General features: G+C 51.4%; 1 protein-coding gene across 1 annotated transcript in view; it reads left to right on the top strand.

The window, feature by feature from the left end:
• Positions 1–25464, top strand: part of CACNA1E (calcium voltage-gated channel subunit alpha1 E) — a 99648-nt gene that overhangs the window by 14388 nt on the left and 59796 nt on the right. The window contains exons 4-6 of the mRNA XM_084210998.1: positions 7183–7286; positions 7987–8139; positions 8841–9022. Of these exons, the coding sequence (XP_084067124.1) occupies positions 7183–7286; positions 7987–8139; positions 8841–9022 (439 nt within the window). The remainder of the gene's footprint in view (positions 1–7182; positions 7287–7986; positions 8140–8840; positions 9023–25464) is intronic.

Raw genomic sequence — 25464 nt, 5'->3', positions numbered from 1 at the left:
ATGGAGTGGGGGGCATGGCCTGAGGAAAGGGGGCTGTTCCCTCCTCATCCTCGGTGGGAAGGTGGGCTCACACAGGTGGGTGCTCTCAGACCTCCTCCCCCTCCTTTGGCACGAGCTGTGATCAGCCCTTGCTGCTCTCTGTCTCTCTGTGCTTCTCTCTCAGGCCAGCTCCCTGTCTGCTGTCAGTGGCTTTAGCTTTTCACCGGGTCCTGTGTGTGCAAATGCAGTTTTATCAGCATCCTCTCGCCCTGCCAAGTCCTCTCTCTGCTGAGAGGCAGTGTGGGGATGGAGGAAGGAGGGAGACGTGGGGTTTGGCCAACCCACAGCATCCGGGACAGGGGATGTTCCCTCATGCCCCAAATCCTGGGGGCTTCTCCAGGAAGGGGGATCATCTCACCGCCCGGATCAAAGGCTGGTAAAGGCAGATTTTGTCCTCCAGCCTCATCACACTGCTCAGGGAGTCGTTTGTGCCCATCCAGACCTCTCCAAGCTGCTGGGAGGGGCAGGAGCAGGAGCTGTGCAGCAGCTCAATCCACCTGGGTCACAGCCCCGAAACCTAGAAAGAGCAAGAGAAGGTGGTGGAGGCTTTGACGTTGCTCTGAACTGTGCCAAGGGCGGGACTTGGCCCTGGTGTCCCTGTCCCTTGTTGTCCCCAAGGCTGTGCTCTGCTGTGGCATCCTCAGAGAGGGTGACCTGACCCCGCTGGCCCTGCCTCGAGCCAGGTTGGCACTCAAGCACTCTGAGGATGTCCTGCTGCACATGATGCTGCCTGCAGAGAGGGCAGGGATGGATTCACCCCATTGATTCACCCCCAAGCAGGGCAGGAATGGGGTGAGCTCATCAGGTAACTCACTTTCTGTGAGCTGTTTGACCAGTGTATTAATTATGAAGTAGTCTCCCTTGCAGAGTCAGGTGGCAGTGCAAGCCTTCAGGGGCCTTTCCACTTAATTATAAATATTAATTTGCATGCCAGCCAGCACCCTGCCTGCCCCAGATTTTGGGCTGAGATTAGTCTGTCTCAGTCTATGCCTCTCTCCACCCAGCACACCCTTGGCTGGGACGGTTTGTGTGAGTTTCAGCAGTGCTCCCTGAGGGGAATACTTGAGGGGGGCTCAGCTTGGGGTCAGGGGGGGCATGAATCGAGGGCAAATCTGATGATTTGGGGTTCAGCCTTTGCTTGGAGTCTCTGATGTGAAGCTCTTTGCAGCGTGGCCTGAGCTGTGTGTGCTGTCCCTTAGGGCTGAGAGCTGTGGGTGGGATGGGATGGGATAGGGATGATGATAGGGATGGGATGGGGATGGGATGATGAAGGGGATGGGATGATGAAGGGGATGGGATGATGATGGGGATGGGATGGATGGGATGATGAAGGGGATGGGATGATGAAGGGGATGGGATGATGAAGGGGATGGGATGATGTTGGGGATGGGATGGATGGGATGATGATGGGGATGGGATGGGATGGGATGGGATGGGATGATGGGGATGAGATGGGATGGGATGATGATGGGGATGAGGTGGGATGGGATGATGATGGGGATGGGATGATGATGAGGATGATGAAGGGGATGGGATGATGAAGGGGATGGGATGATGATGAGGATGATGATGCGGATGGGATGATGATGGGGATGGGATGGGATGATGATGAGGATGATGATGGGGATGGGATGATGATGGGGATGGGATGATGGGGATGAGATGGGATGATGATGGGGATGGGATGGATGGGATGATGATGGGGATGGGATGATGAAGGGGATGGGATGATGTTGGGGATGGGATGGATGGGATGATGATGGGGATGGGATGGGATGATGGAGATGAGATGGGATGGGATGATGATGGGGATGAGGTGGGATGGGATGATGATGGGGATGGGATGATGATGAGGATGATGATGGGGATGGGATGATGAAGGGGATGGGATGATGATGAGGATGATGATGCGGATGGGATGATGATGGGGATGGGATGGGATGATGATGAGGATGATGATAGGGATGGGATGATGAAGGGGATGGGATGATGATGAGGATGATGATGAGGATGGGATGATGATGGGAATGGGATGGGATGATGATGAGGATGATGATGGGGATGGGATGATGATGGGGATGGGATGATGATGGGCATGAGGTGGGATGGGATGATGATGGGGATGGGATGATGATGGGATGGGATGATGGGGATGAGATGGGATGATGATGGGGATGGGAGCCAGCAATGCACAGGCACAGGCACAGGGGCCATGATGGCTGCTGCAGAGTGGGATAGTGCCCCAATTCAGTGTTGGCTTTGCATGGGCAGTGTCGTCGAGCATCACTCGTGCTTTATTCTTCGCGGTCCCAAAGAGCAGGGAATCCTTTAAAATGAGATTATTCTTGGGGATTTTTTCCTTCTTTTGACCCCTGGGATAAGACATCTAAAGGTGCAGGTCCTCAGCTGGAGGTGAGGGCGTGTTCTCTGCTCAGCTGCTGTGAGCTGGGGGCTGAGCCCAGCTCTGCCCAGCCCCAAAGCCCGAAGGTGTGGTGGCCCCAGTGGGAGCTCACCCTCCTCCCTAGAGCCTCCAAATAAATAAAATCAAATCATCATCCTGGTTGCAAACACAAAGCAATGGATTATTATTTTTTTTCCTCTCCTGAAAGAGTGTTTTTGTCTGCTGGTGATTGCTCACTATTCAATTATACTTCAGGGGATTAGCATATATTTCCCATCCTGCCTCCTCTCTCATTTGCATCCTTCCAAAAGCTCCTCTCTGCTCTTTTCTCCACCTGAAGTCTCTCTTCCCCCTTTCCTCAGAAGTAAAACTAACCCCTTTGCCTGGGTGACCTATAAAAACGCCTTCACTTTTTTTTTTCCCCCCTTCTTTTTTTCCTCCAGTACATATGATGAAAAGCATGAGATCATTGGGATTTTTATAGCCTAAATCTGGCAGCTTTTTTCAAATAACTTGGATGGTGAGATGTAATTTTAGTTTGGGTCCTTGCCTAAAAATAAAGAATAATTATTAGCACATCAGACGTGGATATTGTAAGTGATCGAAAAGGGTTTAAATTGTTCTACAGATACCAGAGCTGCTGCCCTGTGGCAGCACAAAGGTCTGTCACAGCTCAAGTCCCATCTCAGGAGCTGTGAGAAACCTTAATTCAGAAAGTTCTGGCTGATAGGGTTTATTAAAAAAATAAAATTAATAAAAAGCACGGTTAGAAGGTTAATAAACAATTGCCAGGTGAGATATGCTGGATCCCGAAGCAGCAAGGTGTGTTTGGAGCATTGGATTTATAATCAGCAGTGATGTCTGTGCCTACCAGCAAAGCCTGGCTATCCAGGAGAGGGGATGTGTGTAACTTCCAGCCACAGAAGGGCTTGGGAAAAGCAGCCAGCAGCCAGGCTGGCGTGCCTGGGAGCTTGCTTTGCTTTTCCCAGCCGCTTTATTAGGTGTAAGGGTGATGTAGGGCTGCTCAGCCCATGCCCAGAGGCTCTGGGCTGGCTGGGAGCAGCTTCTGTGTGTCCTGGTGTCTCTGCCCTCGCTGCCTGCAGGAGGATGTGCAGGCACCTGTGCCAAAGCAGCGGGTCAGCTTTTTGTCACAGCTCGGGTGACAGCTCTGAGTGCCACCGCCTCGGTCTGGTGATCTGTCCAAACCTCCTTCCCACAGAGCTCGTGATGTCCCCTGTCCCCCGGAGAGGACAAGGAGCATGTCACCTTGCATGTCACAGAGGAGTCCCATTCTTAGCAGCTAATTTAGAGCGCGGGGAAGGAGTGCCCTGGAATCGCCCAAGCCTTGCCTGGAGGCTCAGCGCCGTAGCCCTTCAAACAAATCTGGGTTAGCCGAGGACTTTGCAGCCAGGTGCTGCTCCTGCCCCGGGGGCCCGAGGAGGGGTGAGGCTGTGAGGGCTCCACCTCTGTTGGTGTCACCAATATTGAGAATGGGACGTGCCTCGGCTTGTCTGGCCCTTGGTGATGAATCAAACAGCGGCACTGTGGTGTTTCACCCAGAGACACTTTTGGCCATGGCTGTGTGGTGTTTCACCCCACAAACACTTTTGGCCCTGGGTGTGTGGTGTTTCACCCCACAAACACTTTTGGCCATGGGTGTGTGGTGTTTCACCCCACAGACACTTTTGGCTGGCTGGGTGTGTGGTGTTTCACCCCACAGACACCTTTGGCCATGGGTGTGTGGTGTTTCACCCCACAGACACCTTTGGCCATGGCTGTGTGGTGTTTCACCCCACAAACACTTTTGGCCATGGCTGTGTGGTGTTTCACCCCACAAACACCTTTGGCTGGCTGGGTGTGTGGTGTTTCACCCCACAGACACTTTTGGCCATGGCTGTGTGGTGTTTCACCCCACAGACACTTTTGGCCATGGCTGTGTGGTGTTTCACCCCACAGACACTTTTGGCCATGGCTGTGTGGTGTTTCACCCCAGGGACACTTTTGGCCATGGCTGTGTGGTGTTTCACCCCAGGGACACTTTTGGCCATGGGTGTGTGGTGTTTCACCCCACAGACACTTTTGGCCATGGCTGGGTGGTGTTTCACCCCACAGACACTTTGGGCTGGCTGGGTGCTGCCCTGGGCACGTGGGGACAAGTCCAGGCGTGCAGGAGCTCTGGTGGTGCTGGGATGGAGCCTCCCCCCATAACAGGGGCTGCTCCTCAGGTTTCCCTCTGTGGAGAAGCTTTAGGGCAATGGGGAAGGAAAGGAGTGGGTTCTGATGGAGGGTTTGGATCCAGAGCTTTATTCTGGCCCACAGCCTCTGAACCCACAGCAGCTCCAGCAGAACTCCTGACCCCGTGGGTGCTGCTCCTTTAACCCTGGGAGAGGGCAGGGAAGGGGCAGGGAGCCACCAGCCAGGTACAGGAGGGGAGGTCAGAGGTGCCCTTGTTGCTCTCCACACCTTCCTGAAGGGAGGCTGCAGACAGGTGGGGTCAGTCTCTCCCACCAGGCAGCACTGACAGAGCCAGAGGACACAGCCCCAAGCTGTGTCGGGGAAGGGACAGGTTGGATATTAGGAGAAGGTTTTTCACAGAAAGAATAATAAAATGCTGGGATGCTCTTCCCAGGGAGGTGGTGGAATCACCATCTCTGGATGTGTTAATAAAAGCCTGGACATGGCCCCTGGTGCTATGGTCTGGTTGAGGTGTCAGGGCATGGGTTGGACTCGATGATCTTGGAGGTCTCTTCCAACCTCATTATTCTGTGATTCTGGGATTCTGGGATTCTGTGAGTCTGTGATTCTGTGAGTCTGTGATTCTGTGATTCTGTTATTCTCTGATTCTGTGAGTCTGTGAGTCTGTGATTCTGGGATTCTGGGATTCTCTGATTCTGTCCTGGCTGGAGTCAGCGCTGGGGCTGCTTCTGCCCCTTTGGGAGGCTGGTGCCACTCCAGGGGCTGGGACATGAGGAGCAAAAGCTGAAGGAGGGTTTCCAGCACGGTGTTGGCAAAGCGTGTCCCCTGTGCTGGTGTTTTGGGGAGTGCTGGGGTACCCTGCTCTTGCTGGCAGGGTGGATGAAGGGGTGGGAAGTGACGGGATTTTTTCCCCCCCTCATGCTGCTGAGTGGCCATGCTTTATCAAACTTATTGATTTTGATCTTACAACCAATTTAACAGCACAGCTCTCCCCAGCCTCTGGCTGCTCCTGACTTAATTAAGTCCGTTTTCTGCTCTCCTGTCACTCCTGGGGGCAGCAGGGGCTGAGCACGGGCTGGGGCACAGAGACTGGGTGTGCAAAGGGAAAGTGCCAGCAAGGATAAAAGATCCCTGTAAATACCAGGGATAAGCAGTGTGATACACAGGGGGTTGTGGGTGATGCATCCCACTGCTGCTGGGTCCTTGCAGTGGGGCAGGGAGGAAGAGGAGGCTGGGGAAAGGAGCTGAAACAACCCAGTTTGCAGATGTGAGAGCTGCCAGGGTATCCTAGGAAACCCAGCCGCCTTTCTGGAGGGACAGGCTGGTACCTGCTGTACCTCAGGGAGAGGGTGAGAGAAAGAGTGCTAATTGCTCAGCACGCCAGAGAGCTGCTCTGGCCTGTAATTAGATGAATTAGTGGAACAATGACCCAATTTCCCTCGGTTTTTGGATTGCTGCAAACAACCCTGAGGTTGCTGCCTCCCTGTGTCCCGTTCTCCTCCCCATCCCCTCCTCTCCCACCCCCTGCTGCTCTACTGCAACTTCTCTGCTCCTCACCCAGCACTTGGGGACCAAGCCTGGATGGGAGAGGATTCTGCCAGCATCCCTGAGGTGCAGCATCCCTCAGCATCCCAGAGCAGGTGCAGGGGCCCCGAGTGTTTCCACTGCTGCACTCAGTGTGCACCAGCTTCCCTCCTTGCCCCAATTTGTTTTTCAGAGATGGGCTTGGGAAAAAAAAAAAAAAGAAAAAAATATCTTTGTGTTTTAAAAGAAAACCTCTTGAGTCCTTCCTGCGCCTGCTGGTTGCCTTCCAAGGTCATCAAACTTTCATTACTATAGATTTTGGAATGTGTGCGAGGTTCTGGGCTCCTTCTCAGCAATCCCAGAGGTGGGACTCTGTGGAAGAAGCTCCGTGTGTGGAAAAAGCCAGGGCAGCTGATGGCTGGAGGTGCTGCCACAGGAGCACAGAGGGGAGGGACTCAGAGCCCTGATGTGCTGCTCCTGGCCAGCGTGCCACGCTCCTGAGAGGGATCCTGCATGATCCTTGAGACCCCAGATGGGATCTGGGGGTGATGTGGGGCTGTCCCCAGCCATCCTGGGCTGTGGGGGGCATTGATGGGGGGGCTGCTGGGTCCCTGTGTGGCTTTGTCTGGTCATAGCTGCCCATGAACTGGGGTGTGAGCATCAAAGGAAGCTCGTTGACCTTTGGGAGGAGTTAATCTTTGTCCCTGCCCAGGGGCATGGCTTGAGAAGCTTCACGGCTTCCCCAGCTGGCTCAGGAAAAGATTTCCTCGGAGAAAAGTGGGAAAAAACCTGTTTATCTAACAAGCACAAGCACAAAAAAATAAACAATATCAAACAATAAAACCTCTGGCTGCTCCCAGGAGATGACAAACCCAGAAAGTCCCCTCGGTGGGCGAGCTCAGCCGGGAGAGCATGGCACTCTCCATCTCAGGCTCGTGGCTTCCCCCCGGCCTGCTTTGACACCATGAGGTGGCCAAGGGCTTTCCCTGGCCTGACCCTGCTCTGTCCCTGTGTGCCCACAGCATCCTCGCCACGGCCGGGACACACTTCAACACCCACGTGGACCTGCGGACGCTGCGGGCCGTGCGCGTGCTCAGGCCGCTGAAGCTCGTCTCGGGCATTCCCAGTAAGTTGGATGCTCCTGATCTTCCTCCCTGGGTGTCTGCATCCATCCCTGATGTCCCTGGGGGGAGAGAGGTCCTTGTGCCACCTTGTCCTGGATGCTCCTGATCTTCCTCCCTGGGTGTCTGCATCCATCCCTGATGTCCCTGGGGGGAGAGAGGTCCTTGTGCCACCTTGTCCTGATGCCTCGTGAGAGCTGAGCCAGAGCAGAGGTTGGACAGAGCTGAAGAATAAAGCAGGGATTTATTAAAAGGCCTCCATGGATCCACCTTGGGCAGCACCAGAGCCCAGCCAGGGCTGCACCCAAGATGGACCAAAATGGTCACAAAATGCACAACAGGTCACAGGGTCTGACACTTTGATCAGTTCTGCTCCATTTGCACATTGCAGTTCATTGTCCCATCCCAGCTTTAGCCCCTGCAGTCCCATCCTTGTTTTTCTCTCTCCAGCCCACGGGGTTTGTGCTCCTGGGCTGAGATTTGGATCATTTGTCCTTGGTCCCCAGCTGGAGCAGGAATTGTTTTGTCTCCCTGCTCTGTGCACAGAGCTCACCATCCCCTCATGTGAAGCCCAGACCCACACACGAAAGCAGCCCAGAACCTAAAAAACATAAAAAACCAATTTGGGATGGATGTGTTCCTGGAAGGGGGTTAGCATTGCTGCTCTGAGCTGTGCCCTTTCTCTCCTCTCCTCTCCACTGCCAGGCTTGCAGATTGTCCTGAAATCCATCATGAAGGCCATGGTGCCTCTCCTGCAGATCGGCCTGCTGCTCTTTTTTGCTATCCTCATGTTTGCCATCATTGGCCTGGAGTTCTACAGCGGGAAGCTGCACCGAGCCTGCTACACAAACAATTCAGGTGGGGACAAGGGCTGGGCACCTGCTGTATTTGTGGGGTGCCCTCATGGCGGGAGGGAATGATGGATCTGACTCCATGTCCTCAGAAGGCTGATTTATATTAAGATACTATTATATATATTTATTTAGGATACTATATTATATTAAAGATACTGTATTATATTATAATATTGAAGTATTATAATATTTAAGTATTATAATATTTAAGTATTATAATATTTAAGTATATTATAATATTTAAGATACTATATTATATTAAAGAATACTAAACTATACTAAAGAATACTAAACTAAACTAAAGAATACTGAAAAATACAGAAAGGATACTTACAGAAGGCTAAAAGATAATGATGAAAACTCATGACAAAACTCATTGCTCTCTCCAGAGCCCTGACGCAGCTTGGCCCTGATTGGCCAATGGGTCAAAACAATTCACATTAAACCAATGAAACAATCACCTGTTGGATAAACAATCTCCAACCACATCCCAAAGCAGCAAAACACAGGAGAAGCAAATGAGATAATATTGTTTTCCTTTTCTTTGAGGCTTCTCAGCTTCCCAGGAGAAGCATCCTGGGCGAAGGGATTTTCCCAGAAAATACAAATGTGACAGGCACCCTCTCCACATCCCACGAGTGGAAAAGAGCTGGGATGAGCTGTCCCTCACCTCTGCCTCCTTTGGCTCTCTGCTGTGTGCTGCAGGTGAACTAGAGGAGCTGGACCCTCCCCATCCCTGCGGGGTGCAGGGTTGCCCCCCGGGCTACGAGTGCCGGGAGTGGATCGGTCCCAACGACGGGATCACGCAGTTCGACAACATCCTCTTTGCTGTGCTGACTGTCTTCCAGTGCATCACCATGGAAGGGTGGACCACAGTCCTGTACAACGTGAGTAGTGCTGCTCTGGCTGGGCAGCTGGAGGCTCTCTCTGTGGGCTGGAAGCTCAGAAGATCCAGGGTTTCCTTTGTGGTGGAAGTAGGGTTAATCTTTGCAGAATTTGGGTGTGTTCTTTGCTTCCAGGCAAAGGCAGCTCTAAGGGCATGGTCCCCAACTCTGACATGGAAATGGGGTTAATCTTTCCAGAATTTGGGTGTGTTCCTTGCCTCCAGGCAAAGGGAGCTCTAAGGGCATGGTCCCCATCTCTGACATGGAAATGGGGTTAATCTTTCCAGAATTTGGGTGTGTTCCTTGCTTCCAGGCAAAGGGAGCTCTAAGGGCATGGTCCCCATATCTGACTCATTTCAAAGAGCAAAACTTCATGGGTATGTCCTGCAGTGATCCTCCTGCTTGGAGGCTGAGCTGGAGGCTCTTTCTGTGTGCTGGAAGCTCAGAAGGTCCAGAGTTTCCTTCGTGGTGGAAATGGGGTTAATCTTTCCAGAATTTGGGTGTGTTCCTTGCCTCCAGGCAAAGGCAGCTCTAAGGACATTGTCCCCATCTCTGACTCATTGCAGAGAGCAAAACTTCATGGGTATGTCCTGTAGTGATCCCACTGCTTAAAGGGTGAGCTGGAGGCTGTTTCTGTGTGCTGGAAGCTCAGAAGGTCCAGAGTTTCCTTTGTGGTGGAAGTGGGGTTAATCTTTCCAGAGTTTGGGTGTATTCCTTGCCTCCAGGCAAAGGGAGCTCTAAGGGCATGGTCCCCAACTCTGACATGGAAATGGGGTTAATCTTTGCAGAATTTGGGTGTGTTCCTTGCCTCCAGGCAAAGGCAGCTCTAAGGGCATGGTCCCCATCTCTGACTAATTTCAAAGAGCAAAACTTCATGGGTATGTCCTGCAGTGATTGTCCTGCTTGGAGGCTGAGCTGGATGGAGGTTCTTTCTGTGTGCTGGAAGCTCAGAAGATCCAGAGTTTCCTTCGCGGTGGAAGTGGGGTTAATCTTTCCAGAGTTTGGGTGTGTTCCTTGCCTCCAGGCAAAGGGAGCTCTAAGGGCATGGTCCCCAACTCTGACATGGAAATGGGGTTAATCTTTCCAGAATTTCGGTGTGTTCCTTGCCTCCAGGCAAAGGGAGCTCTAAGGGCATGGTCCCCAACTCTGACATGGAAATGGGGTTAATCTTTCCAGAATTTGGGTGTGTTCCTTGCCTCCAGGCAAAGGGAGCTCTAAGGGCATGGTCCCCATCTCTGACATGGAAATGGGGTTAATCTTTCCAGAATTTGGGTGTGTTCCTTGCCTCCAGGCAAAGGCAGCTCTAAGGGCATGCTCCCCATCTCTGACTCATTGCAGAGAGCAAAACCTCTTGGTCATGTCCTGCAGTGATCCCACTGCCTGGAGGCTGTGCCTGGGCAGGCTTCCTCCCTTGCCTGCTCCTCCTGTGCTCGCCAGGGCTGCTCTGTGAGAGTGGACACGTTTCCTGGGCATTGCAGAGCAGGCAGAGGATGTCTGGTGGCCTGGGAAAGCCTCAGAGCTGGGCTCAGACCCCTTCTCTGGGGCAGTGCCAGCATTTCAGCGCCCAGCAGGGAGCTGAGATCTTTGTGCTGATGGAGCAGGGAGTGGCTGGGCTGAGCTCTTGTGGTTGGAAGCTGCTGATGCCCAAGCCCTTGGGGCGCCCAGAGAGCAGCTTGAGGGCAAAGCTGGATAAAAAGCTCCAGGAGATCCCAGAGTGCCATATCGCACGTTGGAGTTTGTGGGCTAGAAGGAACCGTGCCTGTTCTGTTCCCAGCCTAATTTCAGCAGCAATTTTGGCGTCACTGCAGCGGGAATGTTTTTGTACCCTGGTTCCCATAACGCCCGGGGATTTGCAGAGTGGCTGGAGGCAGACTGGATGGGATAAAGTGCTGCAGGAGGGACTCTGGCATGGGGGGAAAGGCTGGTTTTAAACCCCAGGCTGTCAGCATTGGGGTCCCTTCCTCGCTGAGTCTGTCCCAGGGTCCCTCCGTGGGTGTGGACAGATGGATTGTGAAACCTAGACTGGAGTAGAATGGGGAGAGTTCATTGCAAAGGCTTGATCTTTCCACCAGGGTTTGGTTTTCCTCTTCCTGGAGGAGAAGGCAGTGTCAGGATCTTGCTGTGTCAGTGGGGGAATTAAGCAAGAATGAACCACCTGAGAGTTCAGACCAAAAAACTTCAATTTTATGTCTGTTTCTGGTGCGTCAGTGGGATTAGAGACTCACCCACAGCACCTGTTGCCCAGGTATAATTAAGTATTTATATTTATATTTATATTTATATTTATATTTATATTTATAGTTATATTTATAGTTATATATATATTTATTTATATTTATGTTTCTTATATAATATATACATTTAATGTATATTTATATATTATATATAAAAATATATATAAATATAATAGAGAAACTACATATTTATATATCATATAATAAATATATTATGTCTATTTATATATAATATATAATGTAAATATAGAAATGTAATATATAAATATAATAGAAAAATATATATCTATCTATTATCTATTTATCTATTTATATTTATATTTAATATTATATAATATATATTTTATGTCTCTTTCTATATAAAATATAGAAATATATAATATATAAATATAATATAAAATATATTTATCTATTATCTATTACATATTTATATTTATATTTATATTTATATTTATATTTATATTTATATTTATATTTATATTTATATTTATATTTATATTTAATTGAGTATATTGAGTGGTTTGCCAGTGTATCATGTGTAGCCTGTGCATGCCTGGGGCTGGTGCCAGCCACCTGCCCTGAGCCTTGCTCTTGTGTTAATGGCTGTCTCCCTGCAAAACCTGCTTCCTGCTTAATTTAGTCCCTTTTCTGCTCTCCTGTCAGTGCTGTGGGCAGCAGGGGCTGGGCATGGGCTGGGGCACAGAGACTGGGTGTGGAAAAGGCTCTGGGGAAAGGGAAAGTGCCAGCAAGGGTAAAAGATCCCTGTAAATATCAGGGAGAAGCAGTTTGATTTTCCTCTTCCTGGAGGAGAAGGCAGTGTCAGGATCTTGCTGTGTCAGTGGGGGAATTAAGCAGGATTGAACCACCTGAGAGTTCAGACCAAAAAAACTTCAGTTTGGTGTCTGTTTTGTGTCCCCTTCCCAGCCTTTGGAGCAATCAGCAGCAGCACTGCCCGTGCTGGAGTCCTGCTGGAGGGGTGTGAGGCCATGGGGAACAGATGGGCAATTGATGCTCTGATGGAGCTCAGGGGATTGTTTGAGTGAGTCTGCTCTGCTGCTGCTCGGGGTGTCCTTGCTGGGAAGGCTGGAGCTGATCCCTTCGCTGTCTGGGATTTGCTGATTCATCACCTGGGTCTGAAAACCTGGGAGCTGTGAGCTCTGAAAGCTGTGCCTTCCCTGCAGGAACCCCTCTTTACTGCCCTGGCTGCTAAACTGGGGGCTCTCTAGGACTCCTGTGGGCATCCCAATCATCTCCCCAGCCCCATCAGCACAGCTGGGCAGAGGTGCCCTGTCACTGATGTCACTGTCGTGCTCTGTCACCTCCTTCCCAACAGCCTGGACCATAAATAAGGTGCCTCCTGTTCCTCTGCAAAGAACCAGCTGTTAGTGCCCAGCTGTGGAAAGGAGCAGGGACCTTCCTTGGCTTTTAATTGAATGAGAGTTTGTGGCCTTGGTAGCATTAAATGCTGCTGATTTCACCTGGGGGGTGGCCAGAGCTGGTGTTCCCAGCACTGCTGGGCTGCACCCCCTGTTCTCCCTGGTGCACAGGTTGTGGGTGCTCAGTCCTTTTCCTCCTTGGAGCCCCAAAAATGGATTTCTGTCTTTTTTTCTTTTTAATAAGATGAGGGATGCAGTTCCTGGGGGATGCAGGAGGAAGGTGGTGGCCAGAGTTCCCAGCACTGCTGGGCTGCACCTCCTGCCCTCTCCAGGGACTCTTAGGAGCCTCGTGGTGCACAGGTTGTGGGTGCTCAGTCCTTTTCCTACTTGGAGCCCCAAAAATGGATTTTAGTCTTTTTTAAAATAAGAAGATGAGGGATGCAGTTCCTGGGGGATGCAGGAGGAGGGTGGTGGCCAGAGCTGGAGTTCCCAGCACTGCTGGGCCCTCCTGTTCTCCCTGGGGTCTTGTGGTGCACAGGTTGTGGGTGCTCACTCCTTTTCCTACTTGGAGACAGAAAAATGGATTTTTTGGCTTTTTTTTTTTTAAAAAAAGAAGATGAGGGATGCAGTTCCTGGGGGATGCAGGAGGAGTGCTGGGAAACCACAGGGGTGCTCTGCCATCACCTTCATCCCCTGGGGCAGCAAGGCAGGGCAGGCTCCTGCTGCTAACCATGCCCCAGGTTTGGGGAAACTCTGCTTTCCCACTGGGATAAAGTGGTGGGGGGCTGTGTCCTTGTGGATTAACGCTTCAGGGGAGAGGGAGACGGCAGGAAAACCACTTTAGCAATCTCTGAAAGAAATTGCTTACTCTGGAATCCCCCTGTGTGGCTGTTATCACCATTTTAAGATCTGCTTTTCCACCCTTCTACCAGGTCTGCAAGTGTGGCCCCTGGAATTTGCAGGCAGCATTACAACAAGCTGATTTCCACATGGGTTATTTCATCCCTGGGCTTGCTTTTTGCTTTCCCCGTGTCAGCTTTGCCTTTGTGAAGCAGAAATCACAGCAGGGGTTGAAATAGAAGAATTGTGGGGTGTTGTTGCTTTTTTTGTGCCTGGGAGCCTGGAGGACTTGGATTTCTCTTGGAGGGGAGTTTGGCTTTGGGACTGGCTCTGTGGTCTGAGAGAGGGGCTAAGGAGTATTTTGGTTTTCTTCTTGCTCCTTCCCTGGGCTGGCACAGGTGGCACTGGTGGCTTTGGATGCTCCAGCTCCACCATCCCAGGAAGCAAAGGGGAGAGGGGTTTGAAATTTATATTTGCTGAGGGAGCTGGGAGGGCTCACCTTGGACAAAAGGCCCTACTGTCATGCTAGGGAACTATTTTTTTCCTCTTATAAAAAAAAGTCTCCATAACTTTTTTTTCTTAAAGTTTCTCTCCCTAACTAAACTAAAAAAACACCCCATTTTAAATATAAACTAACTAAAAATTTTAAGGTTTATTTCCTTACATTATCAATAGAAAAGAAAAAAATATAAGAAAAAAGGAGTAATCTGAAGAGTTTATTTTGATTCTTACTACTTTTCCCCTTTTAGTTACTATTTATAAAGTTTTCTTTATCCCCTTTAAAAATTTTAAACCTACTTTACCTTTTTCTAATCCTATCTCACAACAAAAATTAAATACACTAATAATCAACCAACACTATACCTCATCATTAATTAAAAAAAATCTCAAAATTTAAAAAAAAAATCTAAAATTAACAACCCCAAAACCACTACATAAAATTAGTATTTCCACCTGATTTCACACTAAAACCACCACATCTACAACTCCCTGTGGCCAGATGGGGTTTGGTCTCTTCTCCCAGGCAACAGGGGGAGAAGAATTGCCCTCAAGTTGCACCAGGTGAGGTCCACATTGGACATTAGGACAAACTTCTCCAAAAAGGGCTGTAAATCCCTGGCACAGGGAAGTGCTGGAGTCACCACTGCTGGAGGATTTAAAGGATGTGCAGATTTGGGGACGTGGTTGTGACAGAGTGACAAAACTCTCTTTTGCTCTTTTAAAAAGGGAAGAAATTTAGAAGTTTCTCTTTTTAATTAAATGAAAAAAGCATCTTCTAAGCTTGGGGGACTTCAAATTTAAGGATAGCAAATTGGACAAAACCCAAAAAGTCCCACCTAGGCAATTTATTAGAAAAAGAAGAGCACAAAGAAACTAATGGCTTCTGTGAGGTGTTTTACTACCAGCAAAGCCCTCTTGCACCTAAATCGCTTTTCCTCTGTAAGGAGTTTGTTATTTTGCCTTTTATTAAAATATTTTTGTTTCCAGCACTCCCACAGAAGCCATCCTGCTGATTTTATGCTTTCTAAGGTAGCTGAGCCATCTTGGGTGTCAAATAGACCTCCAAGAGCTTTTGGGACCTGTCTCAAGGCAGCTCCAATTTCATGGTTGAGTGGTGGCCTTGGCTCTGCTGGGTTGATGGTTGGACTAGATGCTCTCAGAGGCTTTCCCAGCCCAAACCCTGCTGGGATTGCTGCTGGCATTGATGGTTGGACTGGATGACCTCAGAGGCTTTCCCAGCCCAAACCCTGCTGGGATTGCTGCTGGGTTGATGGTTGGGCTGGATGCTCTCAGAGGCTTTCCCAGCCCAAACCCTGCTGGCAGTGCTCACAGGCTCTGAATCCTTCCCTGTGTGGATCTGCCTGTCAGGCTGAACTCCTCATCCTCTCCTCACATGAGGGGTTGGGACCACAGGGAAGCAGGAGGGGGCCCAGTAGATTGGTTTTGCTCTGTGAAGAGTTTTGTTATTTTGCCTTTTATAAAAACCTTTTTGTTCCCAGCAATGCCACAGAAACCATCCTGCTGATTTTATGCCTTCTAAGGTAGCTGAGCCATCTTGGGTGTCAAATAGATCTCCAAGAGGCTTGAAGAAAATCATATTTCACCAAACAGCATGGGAAGCCTTAGGAGATGCCAGGGCTGAGTGCTGAGAGCCTTCTGGGTGCCTCTGCAGCAGGAGGGGAGCGTTTGCCGGGGGAAAAAACTCCAAGTGGCTTCCAAAAACACCTCCCAAAATGCAGCGGTGGCGGGCAGAGCTGTGCCCACGGCCTCAGGAGAGGTGTGTCTGGGTCTTGCAGCCCCATGCAGAGCTGGGCAGCTGCAGCAGAGAGCCGGGAGGCTGCAGGGCCGTGGGTTGGGTGCCAGCGTGAGCTGCGCGTGCAGCGCGCTGGGGAACGGGAGCTGCTGCAGGGACGGGGGCTTGCAGCATGTGTGACTCAGCCCCCACGGGCTCCCAGCATGCTGGAGGTGCTGGGGCCAGGAGGGGAGGACCCCCTCAGGGTCTGGGATCTCCTCTAGGCCTGGGGTGCAGCAGGGTTTTGGTGAATCTCAGAATGGGTAGAAGTCATTTCGTGCTGGGTTTGCACCAGGTGGCTCGGACTGGTTTTGTGTTGAAGCACCAAACTCGAGGTCACAGGATCACAGAATGGTTTGGGTTGGAAGGGGCCTTTTAAAGATCAGCCAGTCCAACTCCTCTGCCATGGGCAGGGACACCTTCCCCTAGTCCAGGTTTCTCAGAACTCCATCCCACCTGGCCTGGAACACTTCCAGGGATGGGGCATCCACCATCTCTCTGGGCAACCTGTGCCAGTGTGTGATCACCCTCCTTGAAAAGAAATTCACAGAATCACAGAATCACTGGGTTGGAAGAGACCTTAAGGATCATCGAGTTCAACCCAGCACCAACACCTCAACTGAACCCTGCACCCAGTGCCACATCCAGGCTTTGTTAAACACCCCCAGGGATGGGGACTCCACCACCCCTGAATTTAAATTCTTCCTTATATCTAATTTAAATCAATCCTTTTCAGATTGAAACCTCTACCCCTTGTCCTGTGTCAAGAGGCCCTGCTGAAATGTTTGTCCTCTGTTTTTCCTTGCAATTAAAGTACTGAAGGGCTCCTGCTGGAGGCTGCCTTTGGAATGCAGAGGCACATCCATCCTTTTCGAAACAGGGGCTGCTCAAGCCAGCCTGATTTGGGATGTTGGGGAAGGGAGGCGTGTTGATATCACTGGTCATGCCAGAGCACATGGGTCAGAGAGGTGAGCAGGGCTTGGCTCCTCTGCTTCCTGCCCCATCCCCATTTGCCCCAGTCACCCTTGGAGGGGGTCAGAGGAGGAATCTGCTGCAGAACTGTTGTTTTCCCATGTGTGTGTGTGTGTACAAAATTGCTCATTGCATGTTGGCATCGATTCCTGGGGTTTCACAGGTGTCCCTTGGGATGCTCAGCACTCACCTGCCCTCCCTGGAACACCTTTGTGTGAGCAGTGTGAGTGAGACCTGAGCATGGTGCAGCTCTGGGGGGTTCCTCCTCAACCTTTTGGAGAGTGAGGACAGTGCCTGGCTTTCCATAGAGGCAACAAAATTAATGACTTGACCAGAGAGGATTTTCCTTTTTTTGGTGGGTTTGCTCAGACCTGAGATGAGCTTGGAAACCTCCCTGAGCCCCAGGACTTCCAGGAGCAGCATGCTGCAGATCCTCTGGACACTGCTGTCTGTCTCTTGGGGTCCCAGGGTGTAAGAGCTGAAATGAGGGATGCTGGACTGCAGGCAGCTCTCCAAAATGCAGTTTGTTCCATCCAAGACCTTACAGCAGCCCAGGGTGGTGGGTGACAGAGCTGTGCCCACAGCTGTCAGCTCCAGCTGCAGGCAGGCCTGGAGACCCTTTGGTTTTGTTACAATGCATTATAGACTTTTCTTTGCTGAGCATCTTCATACAGTAGAACCAATCTATGCCTTGACTATTGTCTATAGCCCATCATAACTGCTCTCATTACCATATTCATGTCACTGCTCTCCAATCACTAACAGTCAGTACATTACAGCTTAAGCCAGAAGTTGTTTTTCAGTTTTCTTGCAGTGGAAATTTCTGAGACCTTTTTGCTGCAGCATTTGCAACATTTGCTGACTTGTTTGCCTGTGCCATCTTTCTGCTTGGTTAAAACATCTTCTTGTTTGGGGTGGGTTTATCCTTTGCTCTAAGCCATAAAATCCCCTTCTAACTAACACACCCTTTGCCTCCTTGGTTATCCAGTAAGACTGGCTCAGCAATTCTTTTCTTCTATATCAAAACTTGCTTCCATCTCCATTCCTTCTTCAGATTTTATATTCAAAAATCTTTCTGCTAAGCACACATATCTGTGAGACTTTCCTGCCAAACTTTCATCCTTCCCAACACCAGGGCAAGAGCTGCAGCAGTGCCAGCCGTGCCCCAAAGGTTGTGGGAGCTCTGCTGGTGGTGCAAGGGTCCCAGAACCAGCCCTGGCCCCGCAGGGATGAGCTGGAGGAGCTCGGTACAGCAGGAAGCTGGGAGTGTGATGCATAACGGTGGCTCCCAGCAAGGAGCTGGGAAGAGGAGAAGGAGGAGAGAGAGGAGGGAGGGGTGGCAAAAAGAGGCAAACCGCTTGGCTCTTTAGCCCTCTGTGCTCTGGGACGGCACCAGGGTCTCCAGCCTGCGAGGAGAACAGGAGTCCCTTCTTATGTGTTTGCCATTAAAACGCGGCGCGCACAGAAGATGCTGGCGGGGAGGGATGGAGATGGAATGAGCAGGCGGAGCTGGGAGCAGCTCGGCAGCGAGCAGAGCCCGCGGCGCCTCTGCAGCGATTCCCGGCCGGGAGGGATGCGCTGGGCTGCGGGGACGGAGGCAGCCCCAGAGTCCCCAGTGCTGGTGACACCGCGGGACACAGCCCTGCCCTCCTCCCTCCGCCGAAATGCTGCTTTAAGCGCGGCTGGAGCAGATTCAGAAAGGAGGGTGCAGGTCCCACCCCAAAGGTTCAAGCCCTTCCGAACTCACAAAATGAGCTGTCCTGCCCCAAATGGCTCCGTGTGTGGCAGCCAGCCTGCTGCCCCCTCTCCTCCCTTTGGGAAAACAGAGCGCTTCCTTTCTCCACACTCAGCAAAGCCAGACCCTCACCAGCTTGCCAAATGTTCCTGCCTTTTTTTTTCTTTTCCCTTTCTCCCCCTCGTTCCCTCTGTGTGTGTGTGTGTGTGTATGCAATGAAATGACACAGCAAGAAGCAAACTGTGTCTGCTGGATCCCATCTTCCAGGCATGTTCCATCACAAGCTCCCTGCCCGCCCTGGGGGAGCTCAGGGGGGCTCCTGGGGGTACCAGGGCTCTCTGGCATCACCCAGCAGTGATCATCAAGTGAACATCATCAAGGGTGGCAGGGGGTCTCATCTCTGTTAAGCCCAGTAATTCCATTAGCAGGCTTGGTGCTGGTGTTGGTGAGGTGTTGTATTTGTGGCAGGGAGGGATGATGAATCTGACTCCGTGTTCTCAGGAGGCTAATTTATTATTTTATTATACTGTATTATATTAAAGAATGCTGTACTAAACTGTACTAAAGAACACAGAAAGGATAGTTCCAGAAGGCTAAAAAGATAATAATGAAAACTCGTGACTCTCTCCAGAGTCCCGACACAGCTTGGCCCTGATTGGCCAAAGAGTGAAAACAACTCACATGAAACCAATAAAACAATGACCTGTGGATAAACAATCTCCAAACCACATTCCACACGAGCACAACACAGGAGAAGCCAATGAGATAATTATTGTTTTCCTTTTTCTCTGAGGCTTCTCAGCTTCCCAGGAGCAAATCCTGGGCGGAGGGATTATTCAGAAAATACGAATGTGACAGTGAGGTGTTGAAAAGATGGTTCCAGACCTCTTGGTGGATGTGCTTCCGTGCCCCAGGGTTGGGTTGTGGGGCTGTTGGGGTCTGTGAGTGAGGTTGTGCAGGGTTCAGCAGCATAGCTGAAGCTGGGGATGTTCCTCCAGGTAGGAATGTCATAAAACAACGAAAAAATCATATTGTGGGGCCCAAGCTGCCCCTCTGGGCTTACAGCATGCCCAAAACAAAGCAGGGATTCAGGGCCCATGAGGAAACAGCCCCAGAGGTGATGCTGTGGAAGCCAGGCCCTGCTGGATCAGTCTGCACTGGAGAGAACTGTGGAGCTTTGCAAATGCTCTGTCAGGAAAAGTTCATCCTCCGTTTCCCAAAGGAATATAAAAAGCCTGTCCCAAAGTGCTTGGGTGAGTGATGGGACCTGCTCAGCTGTGCAGGGAGCAAGGCAGGAACCTGGAATTTCTACATTAAAGGAGTTGGCGTAATTTGGGGATTAAAATTCCCGTGTCTACCCTGAATTCTGCAAACAACCACCTCCTGGTGCCTTCAGCAAAGAGGAAAAAGAACCTATGGGAAGGCACAGTGGGCCAAGATGATGAACTACAGAGGGATATCAAGAACAAATGATGCCCCAGAGGAATGGGAAAACAGGCTGCTCCATCAAGACAACGACACCTTGGTGCCCAAAAAGCCTGAGCAGTGGTCAGGGGGGTGCTGGAAGGTGCAGGAGGGGTCTGGGCACGGGGGGAAGGGAAAGTTTGGGAGCAAAAGTGGAGGGATCACAGTGAGGGATGGCTGTGGGGAGAGGCAGAGCAGGAGGCACACATGAGGGCTGGGTTTGTGCATCGATGCTGGGGCATCTGGCTGCAATTTCTTGGTGGGCTGGAGGAGAACAGCACCAAAATTGGTCTCGGTGCCTTCATCAAATATTTTGAAAACGCTTGATTTTTAGTAATGCCTCTAGCAACACGTTTTTTTGCATTCCATTTAGGAAACAGAAGAACGAAACGCATCGTGTCCTTTCCCTGTTTCCCCACTCCCTCCCTCCCTGCACACACTCAGAGAGAAGATTGTGCTGAGCTTTGTGTCCTCCTCTGGCATGATTCCTGCCTGTCCCTGGCACCCCAGAGCTTCCCAGGGCCGAGTGCTGGAGGGAGGCAGTGGGACAGGAGCTGCTCGCCCTGACACCTGGCTGTGGCAGGATGTAGAGGAAATGCCCCCATTTCCTCATTAACCCGATTTGGGAGAGCAAAGCATTTCCATTCAGATCTTGTCCAGCGCCAGGGTCGCTGATGGATCCCAGGCAGGGAGTGAAGCATGGCCCTGCATGCAGGAGATTCAATTACTGCCATTAAAGGGAACAAGGAGATCTGTTACTGTGCTGGGGAGAGCAGCAGCGGGTGTCAGGGTCTGCAGGGAGCTGCTTCGGCCAGGGAATCTGCTGAGAGGTAATTTTTATAATTAATTTTCTCCCCCTCTTGCTGGGCTGCTGGCCTGTGTGTGATTCTCAGCTGGATGCAGCTGTGGTTTGCAGGGAGGAGCAGGGCAGGGGCTGGGGGGGTGATGCTGGGGGACACCACCAGGCAAAGACCACTGGAACTTGCCAAGCCAACCATCTGGAGCACAAACCATGGCAGCTGTGGTGGTGGTTTTGCACCTGCCATCCTGTTCTGCAGGCAGCCAAGAAGTGCTGGGGAAGGCAGACACAGCTCCCAGGGCAAAGGCCCTTGAGATCCATGGCTTTTGCCATCATCCCAAACCTCTGTGTGAATGAAATCCTGCTCCCTGAAAGCTTTGGGTGCCCACAGTTCCCCTCCCCAGCGAGGGAACTGCTCCCTAGTGAGCACTGGAGTGGCCATGAAGGCTCCCTGCACAGACTGAACCTGCTCTCTGTTTATTTTTAGCCAGGAGAGACTGAGTTTGAGGGGTTTATTGAGGTTTTCCCCCCTCCCTTCCCCTATAGCAAAGAAATCCTGAAGGTTCCCATGCGCCACAGCCCGAGGGAGGGGACGTGTGGGCTGTGAGCTTGTGCTGTGCATTCAACTTGAGGATATATTTAGATTTCTTTAGATTTCTGGCCCCCCGAGTGAGACCTGCTTTTGCAGCTTCCCGCGCCTTTTCCTGCCCTTTGGGGGGGAAAATAGAGAAAAACCAAAAAAAACCCACCAAAAAACCAAACAAACACCACAAGAACTGCCTAAAAAAATAACCTTGTGCTCAGGGGTTGAGAAGCAGGAGCTGCTGGGGGCTCTTTCCCTCGGGAGGGTCCTGCTCCCACACCTTGGTGGTGTCATTTGTAGGCTCAGAGGGTTTTCCTGGCAGCAGGAGGGGTCGTGCCAAGATGTGAGCGTGGTGGTTCTTGGTCTGGTGGCCACAGAAGGGTTTGGGGGATGGTGGGGGGCATAATGAGAAGGAGGCCTCTGAAAGGGAAGGGAAGAAGCAGCAAAGATTTGGCACCAAGCAGCTCCTCTGTTTCCCAAAGGAATATAAAAAGCCTGTCCCAAAGTGCTTGGGTGAGTGATGGGACCTGCTCAGCTGTGCAGGGAGCAAGGCAGGAACCTGGAATTTCTACATTAAAGGAGTTGGCGTAATTTAGGGATTAAAATTCCCGTGTCTACCCTGAATTCTGCAAACAACCACCTCCTGGTAGCTTCAGCAAAGAGGAAAAAGAACCTATGGGAAGGCACAGTGGAACCAAGATGATGAACCACAGAGGGATATCAAGTACAAATGATGCCCCAGAGGAATGGGAAGAGAGGCTGCTCCATCCAGACAACGACACCTTGGTGCCAAAAAAGCTGGGAAGTTGTGCTGACCCAGACCTCCTGGAGGAGCAATGAGCAGTTCCCCACCTCTGCAGGTGGGAGCAAGGCCCAGTGAAATGACATCTGGAGAGATTTGGGCACGGATGGACGTTTCAGCCCCGCTTTTGGTCAACACAAAGCAGCAAAAGGCGGGATGCCAGCAACGAGGGCACGGCCAACGTGGAAACCATGGGAGCCCAGCAGCCAGAGCACCGTGCCCACCAGCCTGGCTGCTTGGGATGGCTTCCCCCCTGAGCTCAGAGGGAGCTGGCACATGAAATGGCAGGTCTGGTAACAAGTATTTTTAACAGCTCCATCGAGTTGGGGGAGGCACCATCTGACTGGAGAACAGCGAATGCGGTGCCTATATTTAAAATCGGGGGGAGGAGGGGAGGAAAAGTAAGGCAGGCAGGAATAGGACTGTGAGGATGACCTCGATCTCATGCCATTTCAGAACAGGTTGGGGAGGCAAGGGAGGAGAGTGAATCATGGGTTTGTCAAAGGTAGGTCACGCCAGGCTAACCTGGCATCTCGGGCCTGGAGACGTCCCAGGGCTGCTCCTTGTAGGGAAGGGTTTGTTGTGGGAGAGGGGGAATGGGGAGGGGAAGAGGGGAAGGGGAGGTGTTGGTGCCCTGGTTGCTGAGAATTTGAGACTTTCTGTGCTGATAGGCACTGACCCCCAAGAGAACACTGAGGCCGTGGAGAAGGCTTCCAAAATTGAGTGATAGAACTGCAATGATAGATGTGGAGTTTGAACAAAAGTGTGTAATACCACAGGGTGGAAAACTCAGAGTTTAAGGTTACAGAATATAGTAATATACATGAAGCAAGATGGAGGTTTCAGGGTGGAGGCTGGTCCTTCTTCTTTACCTTCTTCTCCATGGGTTTGGGTGGTTTTGTGTAATTAGATAAAAAAGTCCGCATTGTGGGCCACAGTGGTTGGTTGTGGGGTGAAAAGTAAAAATAACTTAGGTGTCATTTCTTAATTGGACAGTTTATCCTTAAAAAGCCTTGTAGAGTGGACAGTTTATCCTTAAAAAGCCTTGTAGAGAGAGAGACAGGGCTCCATTTTTAGTTTGTGAGAGTGAAGTGCTGTAGACCTCAGGGTTTGTGAGACTGTGACATGGATAAGAACTAATAAACACCTGAGTCTGAACAAGACACACCACTCCACGAGGGGCTCTGTGAGCAGTGCTGGGATGGTGTTGAGGGGACAAAGGGGATGTCACCAACCCATGGGGTCCTTGGGGATGTGTCCTGGGCTTTCCTGCCTCCAGCATCCCAGAGCTGGAGGGACAGAGGCTGCCATCCCGGGCTGGGAGGCCTTTGAGGTGTTGGATGCAGTGAGAAATGGAAATCCAAGCACTTGTTGAGGAGCAGCAACTACCTCTCCTTGGACCTCAGCTCTTGTTGGCTGAGAAGCAGCGGTGTGGAGGAGGAGAGGGTGAACGGGTGACATCGGGGTGGCCACGAGGTGGCTGCAAGGGAGGGGTGGCATAAAGGAGGAGGGAGGATGGTGGGATGCAGGTGAGGTGGTGAAATCTCTGTGGCATCACGCAGGGATGGAGTGTGACCCATCAAATTGCTCACTCAGGTCTCCTGTGTCCAGGAAGGATGAACTGAGCCTGGGCTGGAGCAGGGAAGGGGCTCCTGGATAAAATAGGGCAGGAGAGCCAGTTGGGCAAGAGAGAACTGGAAGGACCTTGCTTTGGCCAGCAAGAAGTGGCTGTGATTGCTGTCTAGAAATAGATCAGGATGCAAAGAGGAAGGAAAAGAGCTATTTCAGCCAAAGGCCAGAGCTGGCAAAAGAATGGAGTGGTATAGAAAATGACCACAAATAAATGTAGGCTGGAAATTACAGTAGCCATTGGAGCATCTGCTTGAGGAGGCTTCCAGTGGGGATAGTGAGTTTTTGGCAGCCTGAGTGGCTGAGCAAGTACCAGATGATGGTGTGGAGCCACTGCACCCCCACTGGGCATCACCAGTTCCTGGGTTTGTAGGGAGCACTGGGATGTCCCCTGGGAGATTTCATGTTGGGGCTGAGGGGTGCCAGCAAAGCTGGCACCAGCCAGGGCACCCATGAGGTGGCAGTGATGCTCCTGGGGCTGCTGGTGGCAGCCTGGGTGGTTGGGACCATCCCTGAGCTCACTGTGGCCAGTGCTGTGTCCTTGAGCATGGGGGTCCATGGCCACAGCTCCTCATCTCCTCCTCTCCCCTAGCAGTGCCCTTCCTGCAGCTGCTGGGTGCAAGTGATGCTGTGACCTCCCAAATCCCCTTAAAAATCTCTCCAACCCCCTTTGTCTCCACCCCCAGGGGAGCCAGGCACTCAAATGCACAGAGGTTGGCATCACAGTCAGCCCACACCACCAGAGTCCTGCCAAGCCCCTGCCTCAGCTGTCCCTGCTGCAGGTCTCCAGTGCCTGAAAAATGGAGAGGGAAGAGGTCTGGGCACTGATAACTCTGGGAAAAATGCCTATTTCTCCCCCTCTCCTGCTGGGATGGCTAAAGAAGGGATGGTGATAGCCCAGTTCTGGGGGAAGATGCCTTGTTCTTCTGTAGGAAAGGAGCTCCTGTGTTTTGTATTCCCCGTGACAAAGACCTCGGGGAAAGCCTGTGTTTTTTGGGCAGGAGCCAGTTTCGAAGGCAAGCAATCCTGACATGAGTGGCAGGTACCCAGTGGCATCTTGGCAGGGAGCTGAAGCCCTGCCAAGCTTGGGCTGAGGGTTGCAGGATGCCTTGAAGGCTGATGCCATGGGAGATGGTGCTGCCAGAGCGGAGCGCGGTGCCCTGGGTGTCTCTGGAGGGCTGTCTGGAATTCCCGTGCATTATTCTTTCCTCCCTGTGCCTGCTTCTAAAGAAAGCCCTAAAGAAAGGGGCTGGAGGTGAGCTGGGGCTCTTGAAAGAGCAGGAACTTGAGAGGATATGTGTGGTTTCCCTAGTGCCACAGGGGGAGAGCAGTGAGCCCTTCCAGCTGCTTGCAGAGCCCTTACGCCTGCTGCGTGCCTTGAGATCGCTGCCCCCATCCCCTGTCCCAGTGCTCTGGTCAATAGCTGTGCTGGGCTGTGCTGGTGTCACCCTCCCTGCCTTGGGTGTCAGGGTGATGGGGACAGCCAGCTGAAGTTCCCACTGGAGGAAGGCTCCAGCGCTCACTTTCTCTGCTCCTCGGAGCCGCGCTTCTCCCTCCGCAGAGCCTTCCTCAGCTCCTGCACTGGCCGACCAGGAGATGTGGTGCCAATGACTCAGATGAAGATGAGGGCTTAATTAGCACGGGGAGAGGGGGGAAGAGAGAGAAAAGAGAAAGAGTCTTTCATTGCAAGAAGATTGATACCACCTCCCCCAGACAGT

The sequence above is a fragment of the Fringilla coelebs genome (genome assembly GCF_963513975.1).
Source record: "Fringilla coelebs genome assembly, chromosome: 9".
NCBI lineage: Eukaryota > Metazoa > Chordata > Aves > Passeriformes > Fringillidae > Fringilla > Fringilla coelebs.
This window is presented reverse-complemented; position numbering and strand designations above follow the sequence as displayed.